The 15,460-nt window shown below is 32.9% G+C and overlaps 1 protein-coding gene across 1 annotated transcript in view; it reads left to right on the top strand.

Moving 5' to 3' along the window:
• Positions 1-15,460, top strand: part of LOC129980906 (discoidin domain-containing receptor 2-like) — a 355,932-nt gene that overhangs the window by 76,629 nt on the left and 263,843 nt on the right. The window contains exon 2 of the mRNA XM_056091382.1: positions 5,310-5,518. Within this exon, the coding sequence (XP_055947357.1) occupies positions 5,419-5,518 (100 nt within the window). The 5' untranslated portion in view covers positions 5,310-5,418. The remainder of the gene's footprint in view (positions 1-5,309; positions 5,519-15,460) is intronic.

The raw sequence follows: 15,460 nt of genomic DNA, 5'->3' as shown, positions 1-15,460 counted from the left end.
ATTACAATGTCTTATTAGTATCATGACGAACGGAAATCTATTTGTAAATCTTGTCCGCTGACAAATTTAAATGGGTGAACAATTCAAACAAGAACTATCTTCTCTCATAACAGATGAGAGGCCGCTGTGACCTAGAATGTGATTTCAATTTCGGAGCCCGAGGGTTCCAAGTTTAAAACCGGACTCCATTAAAGATACGTTGTGCAGGCGATTTTGGAGCACGTTAAATCTGATGTCGTTGAGTAAACGTCCTCTCGTTCTGTGGTGCGGATGTTCGAACATGGAGGTATTAACTCAAGTGCCGTGCTTATCGTCCGACAGCAACCCAAAATTACGAAGTCCATCCCCAAATAACCTTCGTGTTGCTTCCGAACGAGACGTTAGTATAACATAACTAATACTAACTCCCAATAGATGAATGGAGGAAAAAAAAAACATTTTGAATATTGACTTATAAGTTTATTGTTGAATACAAATCATGCATCTCATTAAAACTCAATAATCTAATTTAAGTTGGCTGTTTTTATTCTGTGTTCTAAGTTATTAAAATTATAGAACGATGTTTGTATTAATCCTAAGAAGTAAATAGCCTTATTTCGATGACGAAAAAAAAACATATTGATGACAGGAAATAATTATCTAGTATAAAATCATTATCAACTGCTGGTTTTCAAATTCTTAAATATGAAAACGATTCTGCATTTGAATAACATAAATACCGTATCTGGAAATTAATTTAAAAATATTTTTATCATACAAAGTAATTATTAAATGCCAAGAAATGCATTTATACACACAGAGAGAGAGAGAGAGAAAGAGAGAGAGATATTTCCTTTGATAAGCATAAATAAATCTAATATTTCTGAAAGTCGTTGAGCAAAAACATTTTCTTGAAATAGAACGATTGATGGCATGCAAGTTCGAAAACAAATCGTTCATTTATTAGCTACTTCATGTCGGAAATTTAAGAAGCTTTTAGACAACAAAATACCAGAAAGGGATAAAAAGTAAATAGCGGAAGAAAAGAAAAAAATTCCGAGTGACCCAGATTTCACGCCCATTTTCTTCGAAAGCAAGTAACAAAAGGCCCTTTCCACTTTAAAATCGCATCACCAAAACAAACACGATTAGCGAGTCAACGTTCTTCACTTTCTTTCTCGAACACACACTCCTGTCCATAAATCATGCTCTTTGAACGTTGTTGGTGGTTTGTCCAAGATCCTTGTTTTTAAACTCCTGGCAAATCGTCCGCCTCTCGCTCTTCCCTCCCTCCCAACCCCACCTGCACCTTTTTCCACCCCCTCCCTCGAAGATTTTAAGAACTTTTCTCTTCTGGAAGAATTTGCGCCGTTAGAGGAACATTATTTCTGTTCGATAACAGGAGTTCTTAATTTCCTGTATACGAGAGATACCTAGCCTGTTTAGGAAGGGAGGGAGAAAAAAAAGCGTAATGCTTCGAGAAAGACATGGGGTTGTAGAATGGAAGGGGGGGGCACGGGAAAAAATCGTCTGCGACATTAGCAATATCGATCGCCTGGTGTTTGGTTTAAAAGCATCCTCGCTCTACCCTACGATTTATGTTTGCGAGAAAAATGGCAGGTGTGGTTTCGACAAGAGAGGTGATGTTTAGTTATTAAAGATCGTGTTTTGTTTGAGAACAAAGGCCTGCCTCGATTGCTTGGAGTACCACACGATTAGAGATTTTATGTTGTAAATAACTGTTAAAAAGAGGGGGTAAGCTCTTTCTTGAGCAAACTTTTCAAGGCCAGTGTTCTTTTATCAGTTCATGATTAATAACTGCACTCACAACATTGTTCTTCATTTCTAACTTGTAACAATTTAATGAAACAGTATACATAGTGACAAGATTGAACAATAAAACTGTGAAGGCTGTTCTCTTTGCGATGGTAATAATCATGATTCAGTTTACTGGTAAATTTGTGTATAAAGTTTGATTATGAAATATCATTATGGCCACTTTTCATTGTAAGTGTTCGGTCGTAAAGGAACTTTTTCTTCCGTAAATTGAAGCACAGTAGTTGCATCGTCATCATTATCATCAATTAGCGACTAGCAAGCTTGAAACCACCGCAATGAAATAATGCATTAACAAAAGCGAAAATTTATGAATGTAACAACATTTTTTTTCTATTTTTAATCATTCATTATCTATAATAATAATTATTATTAATAATAATAAATAAATAAGAGCACCAGTCACTCAGCCTCAATTACACGACAGATAGCACCATTTTTTTGTTTTCTATGAACGCTTATGGCGCCTAGATATATCGCCAATGGTCGCCTGTTTATCTCAATCCAAAAGATTCTAGTGATCCACCGAAATAAAAATTTGGCAGAGTTTTCAGCCTGAGCAATTGGCTCAGTGTCGCCAATTTGCAAATATTGCTTACCGGTCAGAATATTATTTGTCATTAAAATTTAATTAAAAGTAATATTTTCATTTATTGTGGTAATATGCTAGTTATTAATGATGATTAACATAACTAGATAATTATGATTAATATGGTTGGCGAACAGCTGGCTGACGAAGATAGTTATTGATTTTCATGATGAATCCATCTCCTTTTGAAAAGAATATTTAGTTACTTTCCATAAATGGTTGGCGGGGAGTTGCTTTCCATTCTAACATATTTTGCCTCGCCAATAAGTGCAGAACTTCTTGTTTACAGCCGACTATCCCGCCACCACTGAGCGTAGTAGTATTGACAGAATTTGTTGTGGCCGAATATGCCAAAGACTCAAGGAATAGAGAAAATGTGCACTTATCTGTTGTCAAAGCGACTTTGTAGTTCTTAGGACAAAGTTGAAATTTCTGAAAACTTGTCCACACTTGTTTTTGAGTTGGAGAAAATACAGACAAAACTCCTCTACCATAACAATTAATACGATGCTACACTACAAAATTGGTCAATCTATTTTTTAAAAAGTGTTTCTTAATCAGAATGGAGTTCATATTTTCATAATATTACGATAATTATTGTTAAGAAAATAATCCCAATTCTATTTGTGGCTCATGCAGTGAAAACATCCTATAGGTCCAAAAACAAACAAACATGCTTTCTTTTATACGAGCATAATGGCAACATGATACACAAGTTCAGCTCTTGTAATAAACAGCAACAGACAATCAGCAAATCATCAACAAAAAGCATAAAGTTTATAGTAAGAATTCACAAGAGAGAAAGACTGTGCTCAAATAAGTATGTCTCGATTTATTTGCTATCTTCAAATAACTCACAACTGATTACTCTCAGCTTTATCTCTTGGATTTTGACTGGGAAAATAAACTTCTAGAAAGATATCGTAACTTCGCTTGTAATGGTATATTGTCAAAATTCCATATGTTTCAGGAACTTTTGACTTTGCGATAAATTTGGTAAAGTTGGTGACAAAGTCGACAAACAGCCGCCAAAGCCGGGGGGATCATTGACTTAGCATCCTGACAACGTTCGTCACAGCTATTTGTAAAACCGTTTTCTTTACTAAGAGATATACTGTACTGGGAAGTACAAATTCTTAACATTCTTTTCTTTGAGATAACAGCTTTGGTTATTTAAACGAAATTAATAGTTGTACTCCGTCTTTAGGATTTCGATTTTCGTCCCTTTATAAATACTTAAAAAGAGATTTTTTTGTTTTTTGTTTAAAGTCTGTTTTAATTAAAAAAATACCTTAATTTTACACCTAAAATACATCTTAATTTCAAGAATTTGTGGAATGATTTTAAATTCAGAAAATCTCGCTGACATTGAAAATGTTGGTAAAAGCAAAAATCTCAGCAATGAAATAGAAATTTAAAGGAAAATCAAACTTCTAGATCGGATATATCATCATACCATGATAAAATTTTACACTTGATTCATTTGTTTTTATGTTGATTTATTATATTATGCTGAACGTAAAAAATTTACATTATTAGTATTTTAAACAATATCTAATCTTCGACTAAAACTGATCAAGATACAAAGCTTAGCATTTCATTTTTAAACCTATTAGCGACCACCCCGAGTAAACAACGCCGGTAAAATAACAGATTTTCAATGATTTGAAATTGATATCGAAATTCTTTAAAATCGCTTAATGCAAAGGTATTTAATACTTTAAACGGCATGTCAGTTACCAGTGACTGACTTTATATTGTTTTTTTTTTAAGCTGCATCAGTTACTATTCACTGACAATATAATTTTCGTTTGTGCTGCTTTAGTCATTGTTGACGGACGATACGTATAGGAAAAAAAAAATTATCTTCTCTTAGTATATTTTAATTTGGAAATCAAAAACTAATGCAACTAAATTAATTCAGTATTACCGCAACTTAACCCCAGGGGGGCACCTCGAAATGAGGATGAAATGCTTCCGGCATGGTGGTTGGATTTCGACACCCTGGAAGATGCACAAAAAGGTGGGGGATCTGGCTCCTCTCATGGATGACGGGACGTACTTCCTTCGGGAAGGGTTGTACCGTGGCCGGTGACGGCCTTTAGGACTCAACCACAATTTCCGCCAGTTTTGTTGTTGCGGTGTTCCGGTTATTCAGTTTTCGTTATCCGTGTGCCTTCTGGAGTATCGGAGAGTCAGTGATATGACTTATTACCGCCACTTTACTTAGACCTCTAATTTTCAGGACATCAAAGAAACTGGATATCTCGGGTTAGTCGGCAAGAAAGTCAAAGCGGCTTTCCTACGACCGGAGAATCTTCAGGCGGGCCACGCGTTCTCCCTTCGACCCGTCTTGCGGTTTTCTGGGGCACTTTGATGTTTACCGACAAATTGTCGCTAAATTACACAGGCATCAAAGCACCCCAGAAAACCTCAAGAGAGGCTCAAGGGGGTGCGGACGCTTGGCATGCCTGAAGATTCTCCGGTCGTTGGAACGTCGCTCAAGATAGGCATCCATTTGGTACTTGTGATATATTCCATCCATAACTCGGTCCGTTTGGATCGTAAAGATAAAGAACATTTATTTATTTATTGTTTGATATATCAAGAATTGCTCCATGTGTTATTATTGCTTTGTATTGGTAACTGATTCGTGTGTCAGGAATACTTATCTAAATATTTATGAACTTATAAAAGAGCACAACAAAAAAATGTAAATTTCGCTATCTTTTTCATTATTTAACTATATGGAATGCAATTATTTCATGTTCTTCAAAGATTTTCCTCATTCAGTAATATATGCTTGCCTGCCATTATTTGATTTTGCCACAAAGTATCCACTATAATAAATGAATATTTTGTAAACGAATAACTCTCAATAACTTGTATTATTTGCTCCTTTCAGATAACTCATGAGACGATGGTAATTAATCAGTGAAAATCGAGTGATTAACTGGATTGCAATCGAGGATGGATTTCAGGTGAAATCGAATGTCGTGTGTTGCCGGCGAACCATGAATGCCTCACCGAAATTGGGATACAGAAACGCTTTCGGACTGTTCCTATGCCTGTCCTGCGTCCTAGCGTTCCGATGCTGCTCTGCACTGGACTTAAGTAAGTAACTGTCAATTAAGTCCACCCTGTTCATTAATCTGTGGTTTAATTCAAATGCAGTCTATAGTTTCGCAGGTAACGCTTGGTCATGAGAACGGATAGGTCTGCAGAGGTCTAATCTATCTGTCACAAACCTGCCTAGATTAATCTGAAAATTTTCTTCCAATAAATGAATGCGAGGTGTTCTGGATTGGTAATTGTAGGTTGTAAAGAGTATTATTCAAATTGTTATGGCATTCTTATTCTTAGAATAGAGTTCAGATACGGGATTATATTCATTGAATTGATTGGTTTCTAATGAAATTCTGGAGGGGTTCGATATAAATGTTGAATAGATGAAGGATAGATCTGATCATTTAGTTCATTAATGTGTCTATGTTCGGAATGAAATAAAAATATGTGTCTTTAACTCAATAAATAAAGTGGATTATAACAACGTTTTAAAAACATTTTTTTCTGAAATTCAACAAAGATATAGTATGATTTTATTAATACTAATTAAATTAGGAAAACATTATAAAACTGCAATATTAGATCACATCCTCACTTAATAGGAGGTAAATAAGAACAATAATAAATAAAAAGATTTCGTCTCCTGCTTAGTAGAGAAACATCTATCCCGTGGCCCAGCTAGCACGAAAAACCAGTCTGAATTGAGGAGTTTTCTCGTTCGCCATTCCAATAGGGCTGACGCTGCAAGTGAGTTTAAACAATATGCAAAAATTTATAAAATACAAATATATTTGAATTTATACATAAAATAAATACAATTTTTTTTTGGTTGTTAAAAGTCAAAATTGTTTTGAAAAAATGAAAGAAATGTTGTTTTATTCGTTTTGTTGATTCTTTCAGAATTTTGCATATAAATTAAGCAATATATTACTTCATTCTTGAATTAAAAAAATAAGCTACATTTCTATTGAAACTTTCAGTACTAAAGTTTGATAATTAACACAATATTGTCAAATTTTTCGTATTATAAATACTATAAAAATATGATATCATATGAGATTCATAAAAAATAGTCATTTATTAATCGATTTTAGAATACCCTTGTCTTCGTGTAATTTTTTCAGTGCGCTGACCATCTATCCGTGCAAGTATTACAATAGCGAATTTTGATAAATTTTTGTGCGTGTGTCTCTCTGTCTGTTTGTTTATGTGAGTGAGTTTATCGACCTATCTGTCTGTTTGTATGTGTGTATGTGTGTTTCTTTATATGTGAGTATGTGTTTTTTTTTGTGTGTGTATGTGTGTCTATTTGTGTGTGTGTATATTTGTGTGTGTGTGTATGTGTGTATATTTGTGTGTGTGTATGTGTGTATATTTGTGTGTGTGTGTGTGTGTGTCTGTTTGTGTGTGAGTGTGTGTTTGTGTGTGTGTGTGTCTGTTTGTGTGTGAGTGTGTGTGTTTGTGTGTGTGTGTATGTTTGTGTGTTTGTGTGTGTATGTGTGTGTGTGTGTGTGTCTGTGTGTATGCATGTGTGTGTGTGTCTGTGTGTGTGTGTGTCGGTTTGTGTGTGTGTGTGTCTGTCTGTTTGTGTGTGTGTGTATGTTTGTGTGTGTGTGTGTATGTTTGTGTGTGTGTGTATGTTTGTGTGTGTGTGTGTATGTTTGTGTGTGTGTATGTTTGTGTGTGTGTATGTTTGTGTGTGTGTATGTTTGTGTGTGTGTGTGTGTGTGTATGTTTGTGTGTGTGTGTGTGTATGTTTGTGTGTGTGTGTGTCTGTTTGTGTGTGTATGCATGTGTGTGTCTGTTTGTGTGTGTATGCATGTGTGTATCTGTTTGCGTGTATGCATGTGTGTATCTGTTTGCGTGTATGCATGTGTGTATCTGTTTGTCTGTCTGTATGCATGTACTTTCAATGTTCTGCATGTGAAATCTGACTTCGTTTCATACATTTGTTTTTTCTGCATATGTCTCCAAATAGGTAAAGTGTAAAAGTTAAGAGATATAAAAATACCTTATTTTATTAAAAGGAAAATAGCATTTTAATTGTAATTACAATTCTTTTTGCAGAATTACATTTTAATTAGTAAATAAAATGATTAAAATACTTCCATTGTAGATTTATTTGGATTTTCTGCATCCAAAGACCCATAATAAATCATAGATTTAAGATGTTTCCTAAAAACTGAAATTTTTTTCAGATAACTTTGCGCTGATACTTTCAGTTGTTGATTTATATTGATAGCTAAGAATTCCCCAAAGTTAGACATGATTTTTTAAAGGCTTTTTCTTTTAATCATCATAAAAGTCATTCACCCCCTAAAACTCTTTTATTGTCGAAAACACTTTATCGAAGCACAAGTTACCAACTACTCTAATCAAGTCTGTCAGCCAAACTCTTGATGATGTAAGAAGTTGACTCCCAAAGACATCCAATATGCCCCGACTTTCGTTCCGTTGTCCTCACGCAAATCTGATTTCAGCCAACTCTGCGAGTCTTAGAATAACACTTTTCGACTAATTTATGGAAAGCTTCGAAAATGGGAATTTTATTTCTTGTGCAAGGGGACATCTCACTTTTCTGAAAAGAATCCTCCATGATGTAGCGGATGCCAGGACTTATCACCATCAAACTGGTTGCCTCTAATACTTTTAGAGGAAAGGGGGGGGGGTTCTAACCCTCTCTTTGAGCGACTTTAGAATATATTTAAAAAATCTATTATTGACTTTGTGTTTCTTTTGGGGGATAAGTTTCTGAAGCCATTTATTTTCCTATGTCGCTTTGTGTTTACACCATGATTCCATAATCTTCTTATATTTAAAATCAATTTTTTTTATCTGCGATTATCTATAGGATTTTCAGTCAGTAATTTATTGGTGTGACAGGAGTAAATGATGAAAATAAGGAAAATGATAAAGACCATCTTTCAATTCATCTTCAAAACGTGACAAAAAATGACAGTATTACTCGATTCAAAATGCATTTGCATATCAAACGTTTTATAGAAGAATAAGTTAAATAAAAATTATTAAAATAGTGTTGAAAATTCGAATAACATTTATTTGGTTCGAAATAAATAATTTCATACATTTATATGCCGCTTATTTAAAATTCTTACTTAAACCAGTGGAAGAATTCTACTTATATGTTTCCAAATTTTAAGAGAAATATGGCTACATAAAGAAAAGATAGAATTTGAATTTTATACTAAAATTTGATTCAGACCACACACACAGAGTCTTCGGCCGGCGGGGTTCGAACTCACAACCCAAGGGATGCGAATCCAATGCCTTACCAACCAGGCTATCCTGGTCCTTATGTACATGTAAAAGTACAAATCGACAGATTGACAACCATTAGAACAGATTTGGTTCAAAATGTGATAAATTTCTATATTTTAGATGCTAAACCTATTTTATCTTCCTAGCTCTTTGCTTTTTCTAGTTATTTAATTCACTTGTACTAGAACAGCATGGCAGATAATTTCCGTATGAATGAATCCTGTTCGAAATTCGATAGAAATTATAAATTTGATTGTAATTCCATATACCAAATTTCAGCCGCCTGGATCAAAGCATTTCTGTCATGTTTACAGACAGACATAATTACAGAAATTTTGTTTTTCGAACTCAGATAAATCTAAAACTCGGAACTAATTAAAAGGGATTAGCTAAAATTTCGATTTTAATTATTTTATGATTACAATATTTTCTCAATACTTTGTATACAAGAAAATGAAATGGTAGGGGATGTTATCTGCTGGTTATTTTCTCAATTTATGATTTGCACAAAGAGAAATCATGTTAATTGTCAAAATAGCATTTCTGAGATTCTTTTAAATAGTTTTGATTCAAACCTTTCTCGATCAGAAAAAACGATTTGGGAAATTCCATCGGTCTTTTTGTCCCATAAAGACGACGCAAATGTAATGGAACTCTCTTGTTCTCCATTTAAGTTTATTAATTCATTTACGAATCGTTTATTAAATAAACTCTGAAAATTCCTTGAACTGTTAAATCGTCTGCATTGTTAATTCATTCACGGAATTAAAAGTATAAATATAAATTTATTTTGAAAAACTTTATCTTTTTATGAAGCGAATCAAATAAATGTTAACTAATAATGCAAAAGTTTAACTTGAAAATAATTCTCGAATTTTGTTTTACTTCTAAATCACTTAACTGTTTTATTTTCTTTGCTATCTAATAAGATGACACCTTCTATTATTTGAATATTTTCTTATTTTGATTCAAATGGAAATCCATTGAATACTTGACTTATCTATGTATCCGAAGTAATTTTAATATTGAATTGTAATCTTTATGAATGATTTATTTTTTGCTTACAACTATCAAAATTCGATAAATTGTTGCACGTATAGCATACGTGCAAAACAGTTAAGGGGTTAATAATTAATGCACTTTCTGAGAATCAAATAAAAGATTTTGTTAATCGCATAAAACTTATTCAGGTAATAGAATCAAACTTCATATCTTAAGCATGACCTAAATGAAAGGAAATAAGATTATCGGATGAAGACTTTTATAATAAGATTAATCAGACGTTCGTAATACAAACGTAAACTGTTGGAAGAATACAGTTTGCTAATGCGAGAGAAAATAGATTATCCGGATTTTCACCCAACGATATTTGAGTTCACCGAATCGGTATCAGAAAATGGAGTTGTTTTCCTCTTTTTCTATAAAGTCGCCAAATTTTTGAAAGAGGTGTCATAATTGGCATGGAAGCTGATTTTCAGTGTCATAGAATATGGTTGTATGGCTATGAATTTAAAAGAAATAAATCAGGGGGAAAAATTAATATACTGTTCTAAGAAATGGCATGTTAACACTTCAAGGTAGTTTCCATTGTTTATTTCGAGAAAAATATTATTTTGAGTTCAACCAATTCTTAAATAATCTTTGAAAAACTGCAAGTAGTCTGCATTTCATAATTTCTAACAATAAGAGAACGTTGATTTTTTTTTCTCAGAAAAGTATTTTTTAAATTTTAAATGGAATGTTAATTCAAAATTAATCAAAACTTTAAATAAAGGTTTACCTCAATAACCTCGAAGCATATTAATTCATAATAACCATTTATACTTCACTTTAAAGTTCTGACAACATATTTTCAATTATGGCAAATTTTTTCAGTATATTTTTTCACGAATTTTAGTAATATTTAAACTGTACTTTTTAAAGAATTTTATTATAATATTTTATTAATTAGACAAATAAAAAATAAAATTTAATTTAATTGTATGTATTTAATTAATTAATATTTATTTATGATAATATTAGATGCATTGTTTACCTATTATAGCCACCAAGTAATTCAGGAAATTTAAAAAATATGATAGAGATATTAGAATGAAGCTTGAAACATCATGCAACGATATTTCGGATGGGTGATTCGAATTTCCTTAAAAAATTTTAATAAACTTCTTTGCCAATATTTTTGCCACTTAATTCAATATCACATCAATTCTCGAAAATTTATTTTTATTTCGAAAAATTAAAATAATATGCTCTGCTTAACTGTGTACTTACGAATTTATATTCTTACAGAACAATCAAATTAATAATTTCAGCATTGAAAATTCTACAAGGATCAGACTTATCTCTTTACTTGAATAGGTTCAGAAAAATTTAATGATTTATTCTTTTATTGGAATATTAAAAAAAAATTTCTTGGATAATGTTATTTCATATTCTTACATTCTAAATCTTTCTTGGGTGGCCTGGTGGTAAGGTCTCGGCTTCGGAACCGGAGGGTTTCAGGTTCGTGACCCGATTCCACCGAAGAACCGTCATGTAAGGGGGGGTCTGTTGCACGTTAAATCCGTCATGACCACACGTCCTCCCACTGGTGTGGTGTGGTGTGGTGTGGTGTGGAGGGAGAGGTGTCAGCTCAGGTGTCGTCCTCGTCATCTGACCGTGGTTCAAAATTACGAGGTCCGTCCCAAAATAGCCCTAGTGTTGCTTCAAACGGGACGTTAATATAACCAAACCAATCTAAATATTTCTTGCATCTGAAAACATCTTTACAGAGATTTGTTGAGCTTTTTAAACTTGTTCTCTACGCCACTGCCATTTGGTGGTTTCTGTTACTCACTGATCATTCTTCAATAAATAAATGCCTGCAGTTCATAAATTAGTTCTTTTTCGTAAATCAGAAAATTGCTCAAATCTATTCCAAGAGTGAAAGCTTGAAAATAGTTAAACAAAAAAAAATCTAATATAAATATTGAAAAGGTTGTTCTATCTCTAAAAACTTTCCTAATTCTGAAACAGTCTACTTGTGTTTGGCGATTTCAATTACTATTTTCATAAATCTCCATTAATTTCACTCACCATTTCCAAAATAACGCCTTTTCGAAAACCCGATTTATTCAAGCCTTTTTAAGAAATAATTTTAAATATATATATATATATATATGAAATACCTAAATATAGGGTGTTTATTAATTATTGTCGGGGTTTCCGTACCACATAATTTTCGAATAAAAAATATTACGCAAAAACCGAGTACGTATTCGTAAATTACAACTCAAACAGTTTTATTAATGATATTAAAGTGTAAAGCTTGCACAATTTGCACTTTGTAGGCATTTAGCTGAAGGCGATTATGTATTCGTAAATTACAACTCAAAGAATTATGAATACGTAAATTACAACTCAAATAATTACGTATTCGTAGATTACAACTCAAAGAATTATGATACGTAAATTACAACTCAAAGAATTATGATACGTAAATTACAACTCAAAGAATTATTAATATGTAAATTACAACTCAAAGAATTATGATACGTAAATTACAACTCAAAGAATTATTAATATGTAAATTACAACTCAAAGAATTATGTATTCGTAAAGTACAACTCAAAGAATCGCCTTCAGCTGAATGCCTATAAAGTGCAAATTGCTCAAGGTTTACACTTTAATATCATTAATAAAATTCTTTGAGTTGTAATTTACGAATACGTAAATTACAACTTTTGCGTAATATTTTTTATTCGAAAGTTATGAGGTACAGAAACCCCGACAATAATTAATGAACACCCTGTACATTTATATTTTCGTAAACCTCCCTTCATCTGGAGTCATCCCACTTGCACTTGGCGATTCCAACCACTCTCTTCATCATTCCCCAATAAACCCCATCACTTCACAAATAACACCTTTCCGCGAATCACCGAATTGTTCAAGCCTATTCCAAATGCAGTGCAAAAGACCAATCGAAAGCCAAGTCCTTCTGGACAGTTTATCCCGCTGGACAGAGCGTGCGATCATTGATAGAGTTAAGTCCCTTCCAACTAGACGAGAGACGGCCAAATCGACACTGAAGCAGCAACTCTGCCGAACACGCATCTTCGGCAGTGAAGCCCCCCTTCCATACCCCTGAGCCTTAATGGAAACAGTATAATTAACCCCAGCGGCAAACGCGTGTTTCGGGAGGGAGGGCACTGAGGCAGGGGGTGTTTGGAACGTCGAGGGGTGTTCGCATTCCCGTGAAAGAGAGGTGCATTAACTTTCTCTAATGGATGCCAGGTTGCGCTGTTCCTTTTCGGGTTGGAAGGGGGTGGCCTCAGGGAGAGAAAGGATTGGTGATGCATGCAACTGGTTCTGGTTCGCTCCAGATTTCGATGAATGCGTTCGACCGGTTGGAGGAATCATATTGCAGAAGATTCGCCTATTGTGAGGGGATATTCGCTGTCTATTAGATTATGTTACTGGTAAAAGCAGCCTTCGCTGCAAAAGGCGTGCGGGGAGACGGCGTTCCCAAGAAGCGGAAAGGCAGATGGTTTTTGAAAGAACCCTATTGTGTTTTCTTCTTTAATATTGGCAGTCCAAAGAATATTATTTTTTATATCATATATAGAATTATGTTATTCTCACAATATCATATAATTTCGTTTATAAATATAAAAATATTTATATTAACCATTTGCATAGATTTGATAATGGCGGATGATTTTCTACAACACTAGAAGTCATATTAATCATTTTGCATAGATTTGATAACGAATTGCGCATGATTTTCTATACAGCATTAGAAATGGTGATCATTAAAAACATATTAAACATTTTCCATATATTTGATAATTGTGCATGATTTTCTACAACACTATAAATTGCAATCGTTCAAAACATGTTTATCATTTTACATAGATTTGGTAATTGTGCATGATTTTCTACATTAGAAATCGAAATTGTTAAAATCATATTAGTGATTTTGCACAGATTTGAAAATTAATTGCGGATGATTTTCTACAACATCAGAAATCGTAATCGTTAAAATCATATTAATCATTTTGCACAGATTTGATAATGAATTGCGCATGATTTTCTATACAGCATTAGAAATGGTAATCGTTAAAAACATATTAAACTTTTTCCATATATTTGATAATTGTGCATGATTTTCTACAACACTATAAATTGCAATCGTTCAAAACATGTTTACCATTTTGCATAGATTTGGTAATTGTGCATGATTTTCTACATTAGAAATCGAAATTGTTAAAGTCATATTAGTGATTTTGCACAGATTTGAAAATTAATTGCGCATGATTTTCTGCAACACTAGAAATCGTAATCGTTAAAATCATACTAGTCATTTTGCATAGATTTGATAATTGTGGATGATTTTCTATAACTCTAGAAATCGTAATCATTGCAAATGTAAGAACGTTTCAGATAAAACAATTTTCATAGGTATACATAATGCACTTCTTTCACTCTGAAGGATTCTAGTAAGGTATTAATACTGCCACAGTTCTAGTAATGTTTTTGGTTAAATGTAAAAATAGATTCCACATTTGTGGATATTTTGGTCCTCTCTATGTGTGTATGTTTCCCATTTAAAAAACGAAATTAATTTCAATTTACCTAAAACTGAAATTTTTTGAAATGGATTTTTTTATATATTTTTTGAAAATTCTAAATCATAAATTAAAATGTTCCTTTAATATTACAAATGCATACTCAAAATTAATTCATTGCTGTATGTCATTACTATTATTATTATTATCATTTTACTTTCATTTCCTGCGTACGAAAACATTTCTTTAAATAGAATAATCATTTCGTATAGAAAAAATATTTTTCATTGAAGGAAAAAAAAGAAACATTCTGACAACATACATAGTATCGCGATGAAATATTAACAACGCTTTTTTTTAATTTAATGTATAAATTATTGTTTGTGAATTTTATAAATATATAAAGCAAAGAAAATGTGCTAACTTATACATAAGCACTTAAAAGAGCAAATAAAATATCCTAGAGGAAGAAAGAAAAGTATTAAATATATTTTTATTTCTTACTTTGATTAACATGCTGATTTACACTTATTTCAGTAAGAAAAACCTTATTGAAATGCTCATAATTACCATGCTCATAAAGCAATAAGGTAAATTTTCTAATATGCATCCATCTAAATTAGAATAAGAACATAATCTTTTAATGTCATTTTGAAATTTTTTAAAAAAATTTCAATTGTCTGCTTTGAAAATTACTTTCTACACCACCTCCATATATTTCTATAAGAATTCTCAATAATATGTTTCCACTCCACCCCTCTTTTGCAACAATTTCCTGCGTAGATTATCTACGAAGCATCTACCCTGATAATCTACCGTCGTATTCCTGCTCATCATCATACACAACGTGTATTCCCTCAAGACAAAGCGATGGTGGGTGGTTCTATTCATAACTTCCGGATCGACCGTTCCTATCCTCTCTGGTGAATAAATTGTTCCTATTCGAATATCGGGCTGGCTCCTGTTTCATGATGACCCCCCAGCCCTTTCCTTTGAAACAGAAAATTTGATGTAGGAGCCCACCCTCTCCCTACATGTGGCTTTTATCAAGTTGATGATGGCTGCTAAACTTTGATGTAGGGTAAGCCGAACCATGTGGATTTTCCCCCCTTGTTCCGTTGAAGGAGAAAAATGTACTACATCCTCTTAGATATCTAGTATG

The sequence above is a fragment of the Argiope bruennichi genome, chromosome 8 (genome assembly GCF_947563725.1).
Source record: "Argiope bruennichi chromosome 8, qqArgBrue1.1, whole genome shotgun sequence".
In the NCBI taxonomy this organism is placed as follows: Eukaryota; Metazoa; Arthropoda; class Arachnida; order Araneae; family Araneidae; genus Argiope; species Argiope bruennichi.
This window is presented reverse-complemented; position numbering and strand designations above follow the sequence as displayed.